Below are 23,346 nucleotides of genomic sequence, written 5' to 3'. Positions count from 1 at the left end.
GATGGAAGACAAAGACTTCGAGGCTATCGATTAGATTGCCTTAAGAGAGAATTTAGAGTGAAGCAATAAGGGGGCTAGGACTGATCTTGAAGACCCCCAGTGAATGAATAGAGGAGGAGGAGCCCATGAAGAAGACACAGAAAGCAGGGGGAAAATTAGCAGATTAGCATATTTCAAAATTCAAGGAGGAAAAGGGCTTAAAGAAAGAGGAAGTGGACACACATTTTTCAAAGATCAAAATCAATGAGATTTAAGAAAATGCATTTTGGATTGTCAACATGATAGTCATTGGTGATATTTGTGAGAGTTATTTCAGTTAAACGATACTGAAAACCAGACTGGAGTGGCACGAGAATAGTGGGAAGAATGGAAGTGGAAAAAAAGAGCATGCATAAGTCTTTTAAGAGATTTAGTTGTGAAGAAGAGTAGCTAGAGGGAGATGTGGGGTAAAGTAGGATTTAATATTTAAGATAGGAAAGACTTGATCATGGTTAAGTGCCAGTGGGAAAAATCTAATTGAGAAGTAGTTGAGAAAAGCAAAATGATGGATAATATATACTGCTTTAAATGCGGAGAGCAAATGTAACTGAAAACATAGGTGGAGTATTGGCCTTAGATACTAGCAGGGACTCCTATAACATAACTAGAGGAAAAAGAGAGGATGGATGTAGAAGTAAATAAGCTTGTAGCTTGATAGCAAGAGAATGAGGCTTTAATTTTCTCTCGATAGGAGGTCATGCTATCTTCTGAAAATAAGGAGAAAAACAGGGGAGGAGAGGCCAGGTGGAGACAAGGAGAGAACCGATGGTTTGAAATATTCACTAGTGAAGGAAGAGAGGTTTGACCAAATAAATGAAATAGAAGTGACTAGGCAGTATTGAGGAAACATGGAGGTTGATGACCTTGAATAATGGTAATGCCAATGTGTTCATTTGTGTGACTTTCTCTAAAAGCACCAAACTTCTTGGTGTGTGCATGGAGAGCGGATAGTAAGGGTCACCCAGAGTTAGGATTTTTGTGGCAAATCTTATCCACGAATGAGGAAAAATGACTAGAATAAGGGGAGATGGTACACTTGAATGTCAGGATCCCCAGGGAGACAGGATTTGTTTGCTTTGTTTGTTCAATAAGAGGATTGAAGAGAAATTCTCTTGAAGCAGCATTGTAAGTAACACTACTTTCCAAACTTAAACGTATGTAAGATGAGAGAATAAAATCCCAGTGCTTGCAAGGGTTGTGGACAAATTAGTGAATTCAGAAGAAAGCCTGGTTTCTTTTAAAAGAGGCTGAATGTTTAGTCACTTTTGTCTATCAGGGGAAGCATTTTTAGAGTGGATAATGGATGAAGAAGTTGAAGCTAATGTATAAAGGACAAGAACTTTTATGTAAATGATGATGCAGTAAACTTGGAGTAGGCAAACTTTTTCTATAAAGAGCCAGGCAGTAAATATTTTTGGTTTCATGGTCCATAAGTTCTCTTGAAACTACTCAACTCTGTTGCTGTAGCATGAAAATTGCTATAGAAAATATGTGAATAAACAATATGGCTATTTTCCAAGAAAACTTTATATATGGGTACAAACACTTGAATTTCATATACTGTGGAAAAATGACAAAATATTATTTTTCTTTTTATTATGTTCTTAATAGTTAAAAAGGTACAAACAATTCTTAGCTCAGAGGCCATATAGAAATAGACTGTGGCCAGAATTGGTGACCTCTGCTGAAGAGATTGTGTGGGGACGTGTAAATCAGAGCTTACACTTCTGGGCATTGATTTATAGAAACACGTTAAAAGACATCAAGGTTCTCTGTCTTTGAGAAGGACACCACTGTTGGAACCGATGGCTTGTTGACTTGGCTCATTTGGCCTGCATTGGTGTTGAGCTAAATATACTTTCTCACCTGGGCTGGGCTAGCAGCAAACCAAATCCTGAGGTTGTAGATTGTATAATTTTACCAACTTCATAGTGGTCATTTCAGAAACTGCACACTGTACCAGATGTGCCCTCGGATGGAGGTGACTCCCAGAACTGTAAACAAATAGATTAAACTAAAAAGATTTGTGGAAAATCTCTCCCAGGTGCTTGTCAAGGAGAGTCTGGTTTTACAACATGATGGTTTTAAATTTCAGTATCAGAGGGTTCTCTACAATGTTAGCTGTAAGGAATTAATGAAATGTGAATTTGTAAAAGTAATATTTTAACAAGCTTAACAGCTACAGATTACTGGAAATGTCTTAATTAACCTTAATATTATAAGAAGATGGCACCATTAAATACTTTTCAATTGTGAATTATAAGAAGGACCTTGCAAGTAGAGGCTTCATTTCAAGGCTTTTTATAGAAATTTATATTGATATTAATTTATATCACTGATAATTCACTTTGAGAAAATGATTACTGAAGGTTGGCATTGCTTAAACACTGCAAGGATCCTTTATCCTGAAAGTAGGAGGAATGGCAGTGTTGCTGATGCATTATTAATTTCTAGTATCTGAATTTCTAATGCCGCTTTCTAAACTCTTAAACCTCGGCTTGCAGAAATGTTTGTACTGATGTTTTAGTACAATGAAAAGAGGAATCTTTGAGTTAGAAAGCCATGTAATTTTCTCAACTGATTTTTTTTAAGACTCAAAGGCAGCAATATTTGAAAAAATTTTTTAAATCATTGAGATTTTCATTGAAATAAATGGGACAGTTTTTAAATGGCTCATATTTTACTTAGTTTAATTGGTAAATTATAGCCTTATGTCACTTGGAGGATATTTAGCTATTGAACCTTCTCTAGTAACTAGGGAATATAATTTGTACTAAAGTGTTTGTTGTGCTTCTAAATAATAGAATTGTTATATTTAGAAATTGAGAGGTAAACATAAAGAATGGAAAGATCAAGAACCTAAAGAGGAGGCTACATCTGTTTGGGGTCTACGGAACCAACTATAGATCCTTAATAGTGTTCAGAGAAGATTGGCTAAGGAAGATTGTATACTGAATTATCTCCCTTAAGTATTTGTCAGTGAGGGTGGTAGAGTTGGTATGTATTTAATTTAGCCAGAGCTCACTGTGATAAATTATTTATAGGTCTTTTTTTTTTTTTTCCTGTGTAGGTTTTAGATACTTGCACAGTGAGAATGAACCTAAATTCACCAGCCAGATATCTTTTTGATTTGTACGGCAGAAAAATTAAAGATATTTCAAAAGGTAAGTGGCAGCGATTTTATAAACTATATGATAATATTTTGAAAGACATTTACATAATTTTGTTTTTACTTTATACAGTTAAAAGGAAAACAGATATAATAAAACAGTTTAATTATAACATGGATAATGTCTTTCTTATAGAAAGGGAAATCATGAAAAGACATTAAGATTTGGAGAATCTTTAATTTCAGCATATTTTAGGCCATTTGGGTTACTATAACAAAAATATCATAGTCTGAGTGGCTTAAACAACAAAGATTTATTTCTCTCAATTATGGAAGCTAGGAAGTTCAAGATAAAGTACCAGTTGATTCAGTGTCTTTTGAGGGCCTGTTTCCTGACTGCTAGATGGCTGCCTTCTCTGTGTCTTTACATGGTAGAAGAGGACTCCACTCTCATGACCTGATCACCCACAAATGCCATATCATTGGGGATTAGGTTGTAACATATGAATTTGGGCGGGGATACACAAAGAAAAAATGAGAAATTGCACTACTATATGTTCAGGTAGAGATTTAGCAAAATGTTTTGGTTAACATCTAGAGGTTTTTCAAAAGTTACAATATGTGCTTTGAACAATTTTATTGTATGTCTTTGCCAAGATATGAGACCTCCATCTATATTTCTAAAGGCACCGAGTGTCTAGTCTCTGCATGAAAAAAATACCACGATTCCACACTGGTGCTATTAAATTACTATTAGTAGTAATTGCCACTGTTACTTTACTTTTTACTTTTACTTATTAAAAATTTACTTTTTATTACTTTAGTAGCAATTACTATTATTTTAATAATGCTATTGCGAGCACTATTAAATGTGCTTCTGTTACAGGCCTATCACTTTATATAACATTTAATTCCATGTACCATATACTTTAACTGCAAGGCTAGATCCAGACAACTCTTAAGTCATTTTAGGATATGGCTATATTGGATACTCCCATTTGTTTCTACCATCCTCGCTTGTACTCTATATAAAAGCGAACTTTTCTGGCTTTAACATGCTTAATTGATACTATCAAGTGGTCACTGTGATATTTTGATACTTATTGTTTATAACTCAAAATTTTTTTTTGCTAAGAATAATATATATGTGTGTGCATTTAGAAAATAAATCTACTTTTCTTGGTCATTTAAAATATTTCTATTAGATTTGATAGTTTTTAAAAATTTTATTAGGAGTTTCATCTGAAGATTTCAAAGTACTTGTAGACAACGATTATCTAGAAGCATTAGATACTTATTTACTCTGTCTTACATATGTAACACAGGGAATCCTTCCTTATGGTGTTTTTGGGGGTAGTGGGAGGATATCATTATTAAAGCTGATTTTTTTCTTGCATTTTCCCTCCCTCATCACACTGGCTAAATTTTCTATGCGATCAACAATATTTTATAATCACTCTTAAGCTTGCATTAATAAAATAAATAAATAACACTTTCTTAAGACCCTATCTAGCTTTGAATTATTTCCAGCTCACCTGTAATTTAATTTTAGATCTGAGTACATTGCTAGAATTGAAACTATGAGGTTAAGATGAAAGTTTTATATTTAGAAAGTTGATTCCCCCCCCCCCCTTTTCCCAAATGTGGTATAATAGAATTGCTTATCAAAACAGAAACTCTCTGAGGCCTGATACCTCATGGATGCCAGAGGCGTTTGGATTCATGCTTCATGCTTCACATGTCCCACAAGTGTGTTATTATCACATTTTAATGCATGCCTTGCCCTATGTTTTTGCATACTTATAAAAGCTTATGCCAGCTGAAATTAGCCTATGCAACTACTAACATGTGGAAGCATAACAAGTTCACTGGACTTAAAATACTTAAAGAAGCTAATCCTGTTCAAGGAACTTCCAGTCTGTAGCACCCTAGTCACTTAACATTAGGTTTCTGCATTTCTTTTTTCTTTGTTTGTTAGTGTGATTTTGTGCATCAAATGATTGAGGTCCCTAAACTTTTACTTTTGATGATCTTCTGAACTTCAGTTTGGGAATGGTTAAGGTGGCTTAATTTACACAAACAAATGCTAATACTCCAATGTGATGTAGAACTTTTTTTTTACTTGCTTCATCTGTATCAGATCAGAAAAAATCATTTAATAAATTCGAATGTCAAGATCTATCAATTACTTTTTATTTATAAGCATAGATTAGAAGTGTAATTGTACCAAAGACTAAAAATAACACAAAATAAAATATCTTATATCTCTTCTTTTTTTTGGAGTTAGATATATTTTCAAGTTTTCTTCATATGCTGTGAGAAATGAGCACATTTGACATGACATTAGACTAATTTCACTTTATGAAATCTAATAAAACCTTTAAAAACTTATAAGATTTGCAAATTTCAGATTTCTAAACCATAGAAGACTTTAACAAAGAAATTTATGTTGTTACTTGTGGAAAACTTATTTAGGATAGCTCCGGTACAGATATATTTTTTTCTGTAGAGGACAACTACCCACTATGTAAAAGTCATGGTCAACATGCCAGTATAACATTTTTGCTAGGATGTAATATATGCGTGAAAATGCATTCTGCAAAATCATGCCCACCAAAATAACAGGGTTATGAGAAACATAGGGTTGAGGAAGACTATTCAAAATCTGTGTACCTTTAAAACCAGAGTACTAACTAAAAGTAATAATTAACTGTGGAGATAATGTAAACAACCTGGATAGAAATTTCAGAGTGATGCTTCAGAGGTTATTAAAGCTGCACAAAAACAATAGCATGTGAGACAATGCAGATGCAAATCTACTGGAGGTTTGAGCCAGTGGGGCTTCCTTTAAGGAAGTCACAGGAGGAAGCAAAACTCCCACAGAGTCATGCAAGGCTGGGAATGCACCTTTCCTGGCAAGGAAGCTTAGTGCAGCAGCCAAACTAAGGTCTTTTTTTTTTTTTTTTTTCCTGGTAAAAGATAGATTTCTATTTCTACTCTCTTGGTCTCCTTGCCTAAGAAAAAATGTACTCACCAACCAAACTTCCATAACAGAAGACATTAATCTTCTATTTACCAATCACATACGAGCTATTTGGTGTTACAGAAATACACAACAGTGGCAGAATCCATGTAAATAGTGTCACATTTGATGGAGTTATATAATAACACTCTCATTCCCTCTAACATAGCCCAAATTTTTGTTCTCATAACTTCTTTGGCTATTACATTATGATGAATCAGAAGAGTCACTCTCCCACCTAATGAAGAAGATCCTCTGTCTCTTAGGACCTTCATGCACTGCTGTTTAAATAACCAAACCCTGCTCTTGTGGATCCTTCTAGATCTTGCTAGGTAGTAAGAAATTTACCATAGAAAAAATCTAGAAAGTACATCAATTAACTTGTCTCCAAGATCGTGCTATAGAACACTGAACTTTCACTTCCTGTTTCATTTCTCCCTGCAACACTGTGCAAAATAGTTACGTGTTCTTTGACAAGCTCTTTAGAGATTCTGCAATGAGATTAAATGACAGAATTAACATATTTCAATCACAAAATTCAAATAACATAGAGATACCCTGACTTCAAATGTTAACTCTTGCCCATAATCAATTTTTTTGTGAAGAAATTAAATTCGAGGAATAAAAATCCCAAAGATATTGAAATATAAAATTTTTAAGTCCACACAGAAGTGAATTCCAAAATGAAATATCTTATCTTTGTGAGTTAAAGTCCAATAAAAGTCCAAACTCCTCAAGTTAAAATTCAAAGAAATAAAGTCCTCTCTAATTTTTATTCTTCTCAGTGTCAGCCAGATGGCTTCTGGATGCCTGGTTTGAGCTGGAGTTTCTCCAGTAGCTACCGTCTGGGCTCCTGCTGTGGGTGTCATCCCTCAGGACCTCAGAAGTTGAGTTGGGTCTACACCAACTTTATCATGTGTCCTACTTGCAACCAAATGAAAAGACAATCACAATATCAGCCCCACAGCCAGCACATTCAGAACAGCAGCTAATCCCCAGTTTTAAGGTGGCCATTCCAAACAAAATGATGTTCCCAGGACCCTATATTTTTGGCATGATCTGGACTCATGCAACCATTGACAAAGACTGTAGCAGAGACTAAGGGAAGGAAGTCAAAGAAGAGAAAACATTCTTTATGTCAATCTTTCCAAGATGTCAGTTGATTTCTGCTGTTGAGCAGGGTCAATGACCTGTGCCATAACTTGTTGGGAAGAAATTTCCCATCAAGGCCTTAATTACAGCATCATGTATTTATACTATCGTGAGGGGAAAATAGACCAGTGTACACTGTCTCTTCTCTCTAAAAGACTGTATAAAGTGTTAGTTAAGTGCTCTAAATTTGGAGCCAGGGTTCAAAGTCCAGTATGTATCACTTACTGGCTGACCTTGGATGGATTATTTAGTTTCCCTGAGAATCAGTTTTCTCATCTGTACAAAAGAGATTATAGTATTCATCTTAATAGATTGTTGTAAGTGAATTATATGTGAAGCTCTTAAACAAGTACCTGACACTTGGTAAGCATTGTATAGCTATCATTATTATTGCTGTTATTATTATCATTCTTCTCAAAGAGTGTACTGAGAATGTTGTATTGTTGAAACATTTGGAAATTTACATTGATTGCAGATCCAGTCATAAAGACTTGTCTGAGGTACTGGTATTTCCCTTTGTAAAGTATTCCAAGAATCTAATATGTTTCTTCCTCTGAGCCCGTGCTTCTGGACCTCAGGTGAGCCCTCTCTTGTGGCATAGCACTCACTTTGTCTTGGGATCAAGCAGTATTTTCAATCCTGGGTCATAGTGGCTGCTGTAACAGCTATGGTTATGCTATTATTTAAGTCTAAGAAACCTACTTCACATCTTCCCCGTCATCTCCACATTGGTTCCAATTAGAGAATAACTTTTGGTTATTTCAGAATTGAATTAGCTGTATATGTTGTTGAGGCTCTGTTCTTACATGCCCAGTGAGAATGACCACTACCGCCATTTCCTACTGAAGACATGGTATTTCCTCAGTTTTTTAAAGCTCCTGATCTTGAGTTGACATTTCTGTCCTCTTTTTCTGCAGTATATAGGATTTGCCCTGGGATTTGCCTCTGTTGTACTCCTGTTCCTTTCACAAAAATTCCTTTCTCTAACATGCTTAGGGCTGCATTGTTCGCTACAGTAGAGTTCTTTTTTTTCTTTTACTTTCCCTTTGCTTTCTGGTCCACACTTGTGTTTTTCTAACATATTCCTCTAGATATATTTTGCAGAGTCTCATAGTGAGAGATCTGAAGTCAATAAGTTCCAAGTTTGTCAATAGCATCCTTTGTTCAAACCGGTCTTCTCTATTTTCACCTCCCTGAGTTAAAAACTCATCCAGGATATATTTTCCCACTGTCTAACATCTAATTTAGATCTGGATTCCTTGATTTATTATTGTTCTGCCTGGATCTCTGTAATGTAATTCACCTTGTCATTGCCTTTTCTTAATCTTAGGCTCATAAATTTTTGGAGTTCACTAAGTATTTATTTGTTTGTTTGTTTGTTTGTTTATTTTAAGTATTTTATACTAATTGTCCTTGTATCCCCTCTCCAATTTATTCAGATTTTATGTGTACTCTTTGTATAATTGTCCAATCCTTAAAAGAGATTCTCCAATTGTTCTTACTATTAATTTATGTAATGTAAATGCTACTTTTTCACAGTATTCTGGATTCTGGCTCTTCTGGAGAGTCCGAATTTGTTCTTCAAGATCTTATTTTTATTCCCGTTAGGTTTCACTGGGCCCCAGTTACTGTTTCTGATTTTGTAAGAATTAAACTATTTTCACTTTTTATAATAATATCTTTAAGAGCAGTTAGATTTGGTTGTATCTCCTGTACCCTCATACCTGGCATTCAGGATCTCAGTTTCTCTTTTTCATATCTGTCAAGTGTGTATGCTTAGATCAGATGTTTACCTTTAGTCTGAGACCTCTTTTTTCCTCCAGCTAAAGAAGGCCTGTCTTTGTTTTCATGGATGCACTGCTCTATTCTGATAAGATTGAAATATTTTATTTTTTTACACTATTTTCAATTAAAGTATAGTTGACGTATAATATTATATGAGTTTTAGGTGAACAGTTATTCACCATTTATATACCTTACAAAGTAATCGCTGTAATAAATCTAGTAATCATTGTCACCATACAGAGTTATTACAATCTATTGACTATATTCCCTGCGCTGTAGATTGCATCCCCATGGATTATGAATTTTATAAATGGAAGTTTGCACTTCGTATACCCCTTCATCTTTTTTAACCACTCACCCCCACGTTCCCTCTGGCAACCACTAATTTGTTCTCTATGTCCATGAGTCTATAAGATCGAAACATATTTTAAAGCACTTGACTTTGATTCCTTTAGCAAATCTGATTCCTAGATTTGTAATACTTTCATCAAGTTGTTTCTCTACCTAAACTAATGAAGACGGTGTCCTTTTTATAATAAATGTGTCATCTTTTTGTAGGTGAAACTGTGATTTGGGTTTCTGAAATTTAGAATCATGGTAAAAATATATGTGATAAATCAATTTAGAACCAAATTGGATTGGTGGAGTTTACTGTGAAAGTTTGTGAATAGACTATATAAATCTAAGGTCAGCTCATCCACAATTCATTGCTCTTCAGAGTGCAGTTTTAAATAACATAATGAAGACTTGAATTTGAGACAGGGGGTCTAGTGCTGCCTCTCTGGCCTGGTACTAACAATTTCAAGACAGAACTTCACTGCAGCACATGTAGAACTCAGCTGCCGTTCATAGTTTAAAGTACTGACTTGCAGATTTGTTTACAAAACACAGAAAAGCAGCAAATGTTGTTCTACATTTCAGTGCCTAAAATGACCTAATCTCAATCTCATACTTGCCTTCAGTGTCAGGTGATACTGAAGAGTAAGTGCCAGTAGCCTGCACAGTAGGGCAAGCATGACTAACTAGGGTTGCTAGAGCCTCTACTGACATCCTCTGTATACAAAAGCCATCATCCACTACTCCCTGGCTGGCATTTTCTGAAGGCCAAGGCTATTGGAAAACAATCTCAGCTGCATTTAGGTTGTGACCTATCAAGCTGAAAATTCTACATAGCCCTCGCCTATTATAAAATTTCAGGCCAACCTCTGTATTCTCCGTGTACAAGCCCTTTGGTAAAAAATACAACTTCAAAATGGTAAATTCATTTACGTGACCCTATATAAGCTGCCATATATCACCAAAGTTAAAAAGCAAACAAACAAAAAACCATCATAGTCTTCGCATATTAAAACACCATCAAAGCCTGAAGTCACCTAGTCAAGGCCCCTCCATAAATCTCATTTTTGTGTGTGTGTGTTACTTGCTTTCCAGAATTACTTTTATATTGCTTGTGGGAATGTAGAATGGTGCAGCCAGTTTGGAAACAATTGGTGTTTCCTCCAAAAGATAAGCATAGATCAACATAGATAAACACATGGCCCTATAATTTCACTCCTAGGTATAAACTCCAAAAGAATAGAAAACAAATAATAAAACAAGGACATGTATATATATATATTTACAGCAGTATTATAGATAGTGGCCAAAAGGTAGAAACTAAATATCTGTGAAAAGATAATATAGAAACATATATAGTCTATACATACAATGGAATATTATTTAGCCATGAAGAGGAATGAAGTACTGATAATGTTTTTATGAACCCTGAAAATATTATGCTAAGAGGAGGAAGCCAGATACAAAAAGTGACATGTTGTATAATTCCATATATGTGAAATAGCTAAAACAGATTCTATAGAGACAGAATGCAGATTGGCATTTGCCAGGTCTTGGGGAGATAGGAGAACGAGGAGAAACTGCTTAATGTATAAGGGATTTTACTTTGGAATGATGACAGTATTTTGGAACTTAAAGTCAACCAAAGCCCCCCAATTTTTGCTCACGATTTGCTATTTTAAGCTACTCCTTCCTTATCCTATGCTTATACTGCTGATTTTTTAGATGTGAGAAAAGAGCTTTATATATCAACTTCTACTAAATTTCTAATGATAAAATTTTCATTTTGTAGTTTAGCCTGCCAAGATCTTTCAGCTATTCATCTGTCACTCGGAGATTAACAGTACTTAAATAATATATAGTAGGTATTCTAAAATAGTATAAAAGTTAAGGATGCTGCCCTTCTCTGGGAAGTGTTGTACTTAGATTCCTTTTGATGTAAGTGGAAAATTAAGAACACTGAGAGAGTTTAGTCAAAATGTTTCCTTTTCCTTTTATGCTGTAAAGATGGTGAATAGCTCAGAAGGGTATACAGCCTACAGCCTGCAGTTTAGCTCCAAACAGGGACAACTCTGTGTGTGTGTGTGTGTGTGTGTGTGTGTGTGTGTGTGTGTGTGTGTATGTGTGTGCGCGCGCGCGTGTGTGTTCATTCTGATTCCTTTTATTACTTTCTCCATGACAGCATCCAGTCATAACTTTCTTTTGCTTTGTTTTGGTTATTAAGTGACATATTTCTCTATCATTTAAAATCCACCGATCATAAATTCTAGAGGACTCAACCAGGAGGTCTGCGGAATCTAGATGTTCTTCTCCCTAGTTGTAGATACCCCATTTATCTGGGAAGGAGCATAGAGGTTTAGCTGTACCTTGCTAGAAGACATAGATGTTAGCCATAGTCTACTGGGACCTGCTTCCCACTGTAAGAAATAATTGTAATATTGAAACCTCAAGACCCATGTAGGGAATTTTCCCAGGAGTCTCCCTCTGTGCTCGTTAAATATTTATTTAATATGTAAATTATCCTGTGTCAGGTCCCATCGATAACTTTATTTTTCTGAGTTCACGATCCATTCATTTTATAATCTGTTCTAGAACTTTCTAGGGAATAAGATCAAACTTATGGATAAATACCTTCTTTAAAATTAAGTATATGTGCCTCCCTTCAATCCTTGGGTGTCTTAACCATGTACTTTATTCCTCAAATTTTATGAAATGTAAAAAGACATGTCACTTACTGAAGAGGGATGCCAAGTGCTTGTGGTTATTAACCGGCCCTTAAATCTCTCTAGGGTGAATTGGTATATACAAAGTAAGCCAGTTAAGAGCATTTTTGTGCAGGAAAAATGTTGCTCAGGTTTTCAGACCTTCTTTGGAACTGCCTTGGTTCTAGGGCTCCTTAGACATGGACCTTAGTGTCTCAGTGATTCCTAAGCATTAGACTAGAGTTACCTTTGTTGCTTGGACAAAAACAGGAAGTGCTAAGTAATCACTGGTTCATATTTCTACTACTAATCTATAAAGAATATTAAGAATTTTGTTAAGACTTGATTTTAAAAAAGTTTTTTAGTGGCGGTTAGAGAATCCCATTATAATTGGATCACTGTCATCTTTTATTAAATATGTGAATGCAGAATTGTGTGATATGAACATTCATAAAAGTCTAATCTGCTCATAGACTCTTTAATATCTGGCAGAAATTCCCTTTTGAAGTCTTTAAAACATAAACTCTCTTTTATATTCATGAAGATATGGTCATCACTCCTTGGTTTTGTTGGGCTAAGCTTGCTTTAGGGTTTATGTAATTTTTTAACAAAGTCCTTGCTCTTGCGCTTTTTCCCTTGAGTTTATCTTTCCAGCTTCTGGTTTTCATATCTCTTATTTCTCAGTATTTGAACTCTAAATCCAAAAATTTTACTCTAACTCTAATGACTTGTCCATGATCCTAGAAATTCACTATAAATATTACAATAAGCAAAATTGCAATAAAAAATAACTTAAATGTCAGTACCTGCTATAAAACAATTTTTTAAAAATGAATTCTTCATGTACAAGAACATGACTCTGCAGAGATTGGTTTTCTTTGTTCTAAGAGTTTTTAGAAGAAACATGGAATAGCAGACAAAAATATGCAAAATACTAATTATAGAAGATTCAACTTTTGTGAAATAAACATGGAGACGTAAATGTTAAAAGGGAACCCTCTGTTGTAATTGGTGAAACTATTAAGAATTTATAGTTTATCACATTTAAAATATAAATTTTTCATGACATATATTTTGTACTCTAAATAAAATGTTTAAATATGTTATATGTTGATGTAGTATTTGTATCCAAGGAAACCAAAATAGCTTTACCCACATCATCTGACTCCTAGGTCTGTCTGAATTAGGTATGTGTATTCTAGGTGTTATTATTATTTATTCCTGCTTTTGAGACTGAAAAGAAAACAGAAAAAGAATCCAACTTTGTTTTTTAGATTAGCATTAGTTATGACTTTACAACATAACAGCAGAATTTTGAGATGTTCTACAATTAGCTTCCTTTTGAATGTTACTTTAAGTCTATAAGTGCTTTGTATATTTGATTTTGTTCCTAAGTTTTACTGTGTTTTCTATTACATCTTTCTTTCTGCATCAAAAGTTAATTGGTGCCTCAGTTAACACCATTTGGGTTAAGATATGAATAGTAATAAAAATAAAAAATAATGTAAAAAGCATCAGTTATTACAGCAAACAATTATATAATGACATCTCTAAAGACCTTTACTTCTAATTCTTATTGGTTTCATTTATTAAGTTTCATGCATTGTACTTTCCAAAACTAACTGTAAGATAATACTTTAAATTTTAAAGATCTTTAAAGTTTTCCAAAGCAGGTCACATATATTCAATTATGTATTGGTATAGACCACAGCCACATAAAAATAGATTAGATATAATTAATTCTCAACATGTCTTTAAGTAACCTCAAAGTTGTACATACATCAATTCAATTAAATTATTTGACATTATTACTAAATATAAAATATTTTAGATGCCTCAAGAAATTGAATTCACAAAATACTTGTATTTTCAAAGACACAGACACTATTATTTTTTTGTTGAGGGGAAAGGCAAAATTTAGACAATAGAATCTCAGCTTATTTCTACTTATATAAATCAAGTTATTTAAATAAATGAATTGTGTATGCTGACCTGCTCTACTGATGTGCTACTGGGGGTATATGAAAAAAAGATGTGCATGGTGGTGGAAGTAGAAAGAGGCATAAAGCGTATTGGAAAACTACCAAATGTCCCCTGCAAATGGGCCCTATTCAGAATCAGTAAGCGTATGATGAGTGAAGTGGTTTTGAATATCGCCTTTAGATTCCATGCTGTTACAAGGCCAGCCCTGAACATGGCAACTCTTATTTCCACACACAGTACCTCTTCACTCTCAATTTAACCCCAAAATCTGATGAACCCATTACTCCATACTTGATTTCATGGAACAAGGAGTAGATATAGTTACAAATGATCAATCACAAGCCGTGAACCAAAGCAGCAAGGCATTAACAATTCACACCATTTCGGTCCACTTGCTCAAGCAGAAGATGTGCCAGCATATTTAATGCACAGCTACTTCGTTCACTTTAAGAAAAGACCTGAGTCAGGCTGCATTTTCAAAACAGAAGAGACTTCCTAAGATTTCATACTTCGAAGCCCCAATGTCAGTGTTCACCCACATATCAGCAATTAAAATAACCAGGTGTTCTGTAAAGGTCACAATGTCTAAATTAAATTTTAGTCAGATAAAAACAATGTGACCTATGAAATTCTTCTCCCCAATGCATCCCTGTTCTGTTTGATCCTATCATACAAATCAATGTCTCTTACAGCAATATTATAACACTGTAGACCCCACAGGCAATATGCCGTCAGTTTAATAGGATCACTGAAAAACTAAAGCAGCTGTGAAAGATTGCTCTAAGTATAACAATCCTGTGCTTGTCATTTTGTTCAATGGAGGGAAAACCCAAATTTGGGTAGGCATTGGTATTTAAGAAAACAACTGCTAAATCTTTCCTCATAAGTACCTTAGGGACAATAAGATTTGACATATAGCATGTAAACAAAAGTACACAGCAGCTGTTAGTTTAGTTTTGTTTGAATGAAAATATACTGATATAAATCAACCAAAGTAGGAGACAGCAGGATCTCCCTCATTCGATCTTCCCAGCAGATCATGCTTTTGAGTGGATCTGTTGGTTGCTCTGGGACCTGAAGTTTTCCAACTATTACCTGGGTTAGGAGCACTGAAATACACACAGCTTGACACTAGCCCAGACTCCCTCAAGGCATACTTCCCCAATGGAAACACTCAAATCTTAGTATCTTTTAAGAACTCACTTTGTTTCATGAAAAAAAGACTTTTTAGATAAACTTCATTTAAAAAAATTCCAATTGAATTGGTGGAAAATTTCCAAATGACGGTCTGCTAACAATAGCTGTGTATTTTTGAGATTGAGATCTGAAACTTGCTATTAAAGAGCACATAGAAGTTTCTTTATAGGTAATTATGCCCTGGGCTCTACTCTTTTTTTTTTTTTTTTTTCATTGTCTCATACTCTGAATGAAATGTGAAAATTACAATATTATGTAAATTACGATTCTGGATATTTAAATTGGCATGAATTTTAATTTATAATTAGAAACAGGTTATTAAAGCCTTTGACTATTTCCAGTGCTTTTTGAAACTATATTAATAAAAAACGATCTTTTTAGTTTTCCATTTTAGATTCAAATATATTGTGCAAGTGTCCACTTTAATGAGATGTTGCTTTTAGAGAGAGGTGTGTATTCCCTAGGTATAGAACTTAACAGACCATTCCAGTCAATATCTATTTTGTAAGTTCCACTAGCTTTGTGGTTTCTCTTTAGAGGGATTTTTGGTTCCTTGTCAAAAATCCTTGTACTGCTCTTATCATAAATCCAAATATATTCAAGTTTCTTACCAGTGATGAAGTAGTTTTAATATAAGGTCCTCTTGAAGGCAGAACTGTTTTTCTTATGAATAATATTTAAACTCATTGTGTTTGGAGTTCTGAGAGGAAATTATCTTTATTATTTAAAATAACTATTTGACCTTAATTTAATAATAATTCTATGTTATTTAAGCTTCATGGTATCTTTTCCCATAGTAGCTTGATTTATGACAGGGTAGGCTAGAGCACATAAGGATTTTCCAAGGGCTTTTTAAATGCCCACTTCTGGCCTTCTCCTGTCTAGTTAATGCTTCATTACCAAATTGTATATATATTTTTAAATATTTATTTTCCTTCAAGCTTCAAAATAATTTTATATGGAAAATTAAAATAAAACAATTGTACATACCCTAAATGTGCTTCAAAATTCTGGTATATTTATATTTATCAAATTTTGATCAAATTTTCATTAGGTCATAGAAATGTACAGATTTGAAGTGATTGTGTGTAGTTGGATTCATATCTGAAGTCTTGTTTATTCATCCAGTAATCAATTTACTGAGCACTGCTTTTACCAAACTGAAAAACACCATCACATCAAACCCCAAAGGGTTTACAATTTACTGAAGGTTGGAAGTGGGAGGGAAGAAGAAGGTAAGGACTAATACAAATCAATAAGGGAAAAATAAAAGTATAAACAAAGCTCTGGAAAACAAAAAGAAAGTAGCAATTAATTGTGCATAAACAACTTGGAGTATTTTGCAAGAGGACATAACATTCTATATGAGCCTTAAAGGACAAGAATATATTAACAGGTAGCAAAAAGGAAAAAATGCAAAGGAAATGGAATAGCATAGATATGAAAAGCATCAGTAGACAGTTACGAAATTAACCACTTTTAATCATATGATATATTTACTCATGAGGCTCAGCACTAACTCTATCCAGTGAAGTTACTCTTTTTGGTCACGTGACCTATTTACCTAGCATCTTCAGTCTTAAATCCAAACCTGTTGAACTGTTGTGTTAATTTCAATTTGTCCCATAGTCATAACTTGAGAGTAAACAAAATGAATAAAAAGTGATCATTCATATAACTTTTCACCTTTCCAGGGGTGGAAGTGATCCCAATGGGTTGATCACATTTGACTAATTTATGCATATCGATAAATTTAAGGAATGATTAATTTCCAAATAATTAATCTAATAAAAATGTCGAGGACTTGCTAATGAAAACACTGAAATTACAGAAAAGCAAAATTCTGTCGCAATCACATAAATAGGAGAAAAAAGGTAGATTACCCATAATAAAGGCCTCAAACATAAGAAGAAATGCTGTGTATAGCTATGCACACAAATATTAAAAGAACAGGATAATAGGAGCCAGCTAACATTCTTGAATGAAGCAATGTTTCTGAATAGCAGTTTGGAAGAGAAGCTCATTGTTTGGAAAGACACACAAAATAATATACTGGAATCCATTCCCTTGGAAAGATATGTTTTTATTTGTTTGTTTGTTTTCATTAAGTATCTTTGTTAGCTCATAACAACATCTAGGTTTATACTTGTTCCAAGGTTGAAAGTGTTATCCTTGCTAAATCATTGCCCTTGTTTCTTGCATCTCTTTATGCAATTGTCTTCTTTAACAGAATGATGTTTTGCTTCAGAAACAGAGAAAAGGAGAACTGTACCTGAAAGGGAGAAACCGTTGGTTAAGAACACTTACGAGTTTCGTTTGGTATAGAATATTATGAATATCCATTAAAATGCTTACAAAATAATTCACACTTGTGAAAATCCATTGTTGGGGTTGAAAAGTCAAGGGACTTTTTTTTAAAAATCAATTTTTCTATTATATTTTATAACTATCATGTTAGGCCAATCTTTTTTTTATGGAAAATTCTTTAGTTTTGGCTAATAAATTTTATTTTTTTCCATTTTGTCAATATATTAAGATGATTTATACTTTCTAAGTACTTTGGTGTATCATTTTCTTATGTTTTCTGTACCTTCTTAGTTAGTGGAAACATTGTTTGTTCTTGGAGTATGCTTTGTCTTCCTTTTCAAGAAGATCATCAAAGTTACTAGTTTGCAGCTTCCAAAAAGAAAGAGCTTTCTAATCCCTAGTTCAGAGGCTAACCTTTATTAGCACTCTCGTGGTTATAATGAGGACCTTGCTTCCAGCAGGGAGATTCTGGAATACTGAACAGATTATTCAACAAGTTCAGAGCAGATTCTGAAGTCTCTTATAAAACCTGCTTGTGAATACTGCTTTCTTTGCTTTGCTGTTTCTGGTTTCCATAGTATTCCTAATTACATAAATCATGTGGAGCATGGGAGCTATTTTCCATCCAATATCAATTCTGACCCAGCTTGAATTTTTATATAATTTGTGTTTTTTTCTAAGCTGTATTTTTTCTTAGATTCTTATGAAAGTTACTTTGAAAAAAGTAATTTTATAGTAGAAGATCTATGAAATTTTTCTTTGAAATTGTTTTGGACTGACATAAAGAACTTGAAAGTTAGTTTGTGACAAGCATTGATGAATAAGGCTATAAATCTAGATAATCTGATAAAATTTTCTCAAGTTTAAATTTAGATGTAAATCATTCAAATTTGTTATCTCTCACTTTATTTAACTTAAGTTTAACAGCTATTTATGTAATGCTTTTCCACATTCAAAACTGTGCTAGATTTAATGAGTGTACCAATTAAAAGTGTACAAATTAAAATCTAATACATAGTAATATATGAATGTTGTAGCAGTTAACTAAAAGCATTGATGATTCTTTAAGTTTCTATAGGAAAAATTATAATCAAGATTGATTTATATTACACATTTTTGAAAGATTAAGGAGTTATAATCCTGAAAATAATCTTTTACTTTTTATTTCTTTTATAATTTATGTGATCTTATATATATATATTTTAAGTTAGAAGTATTTGTTATGATAAAATTTATAGAGAATAGCAGTTGCTCCAAGAGTATGAAATGGTTTTGATATGTGAATTTTAGGAAATATTTTTAGGCCAGCTAAGTGCATTTCATTCTCACATCTGAAGATATCTAAATAGTCATTGTGTCATAATTTCCTTTTAATTTTATTTACAGTAGTCTTGGAAAATCTTAAACTCTATTTCTAGTGTTCTCCTCAGTATCGAATATATTAAAAAGAATTTAAACTGTGCTTTGGTAGAGAGTTGCAGAATTTAGTGCCATAAAATGGGTAACTTTTTTACTAAGAGCAAAATTCAGCAGACTACCAGTAGCAAAGGTCATTTGCATAACTCAGCTGCATAGCAGCTCAGCTGAACCTAATTGTAATTCAATTTCCAGATTGCTACGCTAGGCCTCTCTGCATAAAATATGCAACATATAACATAACTAATGGCACCCGACCTATCTTCTTTGCTGGTGATCTATTTAATTTCTTTTTTAGTGAAAATATGTATCAGAATAAGGTAGCCAAGCCATATGGTTGTATGTTTATGTTGTATCACAAGTATACACTTATGATCAAATTTTAAAAATGATAACCTTTTTATAGGTTATCCTTTTTTTTTAGGTTATGGCTAAAATATTATTTTATTTCTTTATTTCTGGCATTTCAGAGGGAAATTAAATCTTGAAAAATGTTAGCTAGCTGCCATGTTATTTGACTATTTTACACTAGAAAGACTTCATAAGCTAATCATGTGAAAAAGTGTATAAACATGTCTGTCAAGTCCATATGGATGTTGCAATACAGGCCCACAAGTAAATATCTTCTATCTATTTACAAAGCACATACTGGAGTAACCTTCCTAAATCTGACTAGCTTTTATTCCAGAAACTTAAAAACAAAAAGATATGATAAAATCCTTGCTTAAGATTCTCCCCTTTACTTTTAAACAGACTTGCCACCTGTTTTATGGCTTATTTAAGCAATATGAAGACCTGAGTAAGAAGGCTTATAAAGGTGTGGATTATATTTTATGAATAATTTCCAGATGTGATATTTAGGTATATAGGCTCCTCTACAGGAAGCTCTATACAGAAACAACATGGATCTAACAATTTTATCAGGACAATGCAAGTAGATTTCAGCAAGGTTGGTTCCAACTCATCTGTGATAAATGAGAAGATAAGGCAATCAGTGCACACCATGACACTCTGTGCAGCTAGTTAGGCACACTTCAGAACTATTCAGGTGTGCTCACAAAGCTTATGAGTCTTGCATGGGGTGGGGGGGGGGGTGTCTCAATATAAATACATCCTTGATGGTGGCCACTAGTAATGCAGGAATTGCCTCTCTAAGACTTAACCTAGGTCAGATATAAATAATAGATGTTAAGAGTTAGCTCTGGTATTGGGGCTGTGTTCCAGGCAGTGTATTTCGGTCAGGTCAAAAGAATTATTTTCCCTTATTTTCTCGCACAGTTCCTCTGCTTGAAAAATGCCTGCAAAATTCCATCACACCTTTGCGGGGACCTGTTTGGGTCTCTAAGGGAGAAGGTTTCAGCCCCTCAGGAGCTAAGATGTACATCCAAGGAGTTCTTTTGGCCTTTTACCAACGCTTAAATTCTGCAAAAAAATATTATAAACAGGTGAGTCATCCTTCTTTAAAAACTGCTTTATTATATGTTTTAAAATGTACTTGGTTGTATAGAGGCAATGATTGGCATCGTGTCATAAAAGAACTGTGACATGTATTTTGTGAGCTCAGTGCCCGTTAGGGAGCCAAAATGCTGCTTCTGTAATCTCAACGCCAACAATAATGGAGCTAATTGTATCTGTCTTTTGGTATGGGATGTCATATGTCTCATCTTTTCTTGCTACATACTGTGCAAAGCAAAGGCAACTTCTTATGTGGAAATTCTATAGAAAGTTACTTTAAATAGAAAATGAATAGCTTCTAAGAGTTTGAAGGTTTAAGTGTGCAGCCTTCGATTTTTTTTCCAGTATGAAATCAAAATTGCTATTGTAGAAATTGGGCTAAAATATAACTAATTGTATACTGGGTAATGAAATTGTAAATTAACCTTATGTCAAGCATTATTTACCTCATGTATGCTTATTGAATTTGTATGTTTCCGGACCTGAAAGTATAGAAATAGAATTAATATATTCAAATTAAGTCCAGGTAGATGTTGTCCTTTAATTACTAAATATCCATTCCATAGTTGTGTGTGTATATGTGTGTGTAAAATCTTTGATATTTTCATAACTACTTATTGAAACTTTTATTTTAAAGTAACATTCACATTGTAAAGCAGAATGATTGGTATCATTTATAATAAAACTGGAGTTGCCACATTTTTAGAATCCCCTTTGCACGTGGTTTTAAGCATACAATTTACCACGTTAAAGAAGGGCTAGGTTTTACATTTCTAACCAGGAGGTTTCAGTTTAGAACTGGGCTCATTATCTCAGGCCACAGGCTGCCGAAAAATGAATATTTTGAAAGCATCATGCTATTATTCTCTGTTTTCAGGGGCGAGGGCGGGGAGGGGAAGTGGGAATGGGATTCAAGCTCAGTGTTCACACAGCACCTCCTGCTGTCTGGTTTGGAAAAGAACAACTTGTATTGACGAGGAAATTCTTGAACTAAGGTATCCGGAACTAGGAAGAAACATCTTCCCGTGAGAAACTTTTCTTCTCAAAATTACCTAATTAATTAATTACCTAGTTAATTAATTCAGTGGATGCATACATAAGATTAATAATTATGGATAAGGCTATTTATAATAATAGAGAAAAAAATCTTATTTTAAATATTCTTTATTAAGCTTAAAGTATATAAAAACTGGTATAAAATATTTTATTGTATTTAGATTAAATTATTTTAACTGAAATAACATTTAACTTTTAAGATACAGTGATATTATAAAATGGATTGTGACCAATTTAATTATGATCATTTAGTATTAAATGGTTTGATTCCACTTATTAGTTTAAAATTATTGAATGTTAAAGAAAACATGAGACTATTCTCCAATGCAAGCAAAATGCTGTTTACATCAAGTCAAAAAAACTTAAACATTTTCTAAATTTTATTAAAAATGAGAGTGTCAGAGATAAGAAACAGCTCAGAAAGTTGTTATGGCATGTATTTTTTTGTTCCACTGTGCTAAACATAAAATTTAAATAGAGATAAGTTGTAGTAGGTAGAAAAGAGTTCTGTGTATTGTGAGAAATGAAAATACTTTAAGAATTTCTGCTTTGAATTTAAAGGTTTCTTTGTGACTCAGAATTGATGAAAAATAATATTTTATTAAAATAAATATGACATGTAAATATTAACAAAAATTAACATTTTTGGCATCTCTGAAATTATCTATATCAACCTTATGCCAAATTCAGAAATATTTAAAAACGTAGCCTCTTTGTTATTCCTGACTAAACCTTTTTATGTTGCTAGGTTTTTGTATCTTAGTTTTGCACTTAACAGTTTTGATATACTTGTTTAAGTTTTGTTTTAAAATATAAAAATGAAGAAAAAGAAATAGAAATTTGCATACTATGCATTTCATGCAATTTTAATTTCTTTCAGATGTTCTTAATTATACGTGTTCTTGAGTCTCTTTTGTATTGTTATATCATAACTTAATTAAAAATTTTTGCAATATTTAGAAAAGTCACTGTGGTGGTACCCTTAGCAAGTCATCAGTGGTTAAGTGTTAAACTTGGCAATAACTTTATTTGTGAGTAGGGCTTCTGGGCAAATATTCTTCTCAGCATTAATGAACTTTATTTGAACTGCATTTACTTCATTTGACCTTAGGGACAGGCTTTTCTATTTAGCTTTATATAAGATTGTGTTAAGGAATCATTAGATAGAGAAAATGGAGATGGATGATGATTCCTATTTCCTTAACAAATCTAAGCTTATAAATTATAGGATGATATGAACTCTTAATATCATTTTCATTTATTCTTCTGAGATCATATATAAAAACAATATTGTTTTGCTGGAATTCTGTCAAAAGATCGTAGACTTTAAATTGATGTTTTAGAATTCTCGCAGGAAATTTCTTTTAAGTAAACTGATAATATGGTTTTTTAAAAAGTCAGAACTACAGGTTTTACATTTATGAACTTATTCATTTTTCAGTTTCTAACTTTAACTTAGCTATTATAGCAAGCAACTAAATTAAGCCCATTACATTATTGTAGTTTTAAGTATATACTGATTTGTGTATATAAAATGAGATAATATATTTAGGACAGCATAAAGTCGCTCACTCTTATATTTATCACATTTATTTCCTTAAAAGTGGAAACATCTTAGAAATTGCTCAGAGCTAAGCAGAATCTATTTAATTGGTAATTTTTGAAGTAGCATAAACACGTTCCTATAAAACCCAGTTAACACTTTCAGAGACAGGGACCGTTCCATCTCATTAGCATTCTGGTTAAGTAGTGGTGCTGTTGGTGGGGGTGTTGAAGTAGGAATGCCA

General features: G+C 33.3%; 1 protein-coding gene across 15 annotated transcripts in view; it reads left to right on the top strand.

The window, feature by feature from the left end:
- The window catches only part of DCDC1 (doublecortin domain containing 1), a 358,252-nt gene that overhangs the window by 59,245 nt on the left and 275,661 nt on the right, over positions 1-23,346 (top strand). For all 15 annotated transcript variants that reach the window (XR_004950812.1, XR_004950813.1, XR_001598079.2 and 12 more), the window contains 2 exons: positions 3,110-3,203; positions 20,327-20,493. Coding sequence is in view for 12 of the 15 variants with exons in the window: in XM_036220546.1 (XP_036076439.1) it covers positions 3,110-3,203; positions 20,327-20,493 (261 nt within the window). In the remaining 3 variants the exon portion in view is untranslated. The remainder of the gene's footprint in view (positions 1-3,109; positions 3,204-20,326; positions 20,494-23,346) is intronic.

The sequence above is a fragment of the Rousettus aegyptiacus genome, unplaced genomic scaffold (genome assembly GCF_014176215.1).
Source record: "Rousettus aegyptiacus isolate mRouAeg1 unplaced genomic scaffold, mRouAeg1.p scaffold_m13_p_5, whole genome shotgun sequence".
NCBI lineage: Eukaryota > Metazoa > Chordata > Mammalia > Chiroptera > Pteropodidae > Rousettus > Rousettus aegyptiacus.
The sequence above is the reverse complement of the archived record's forward strand: the minus strand, read 5'-3'. Positions and strand labels throughout refer to the sequence as shown.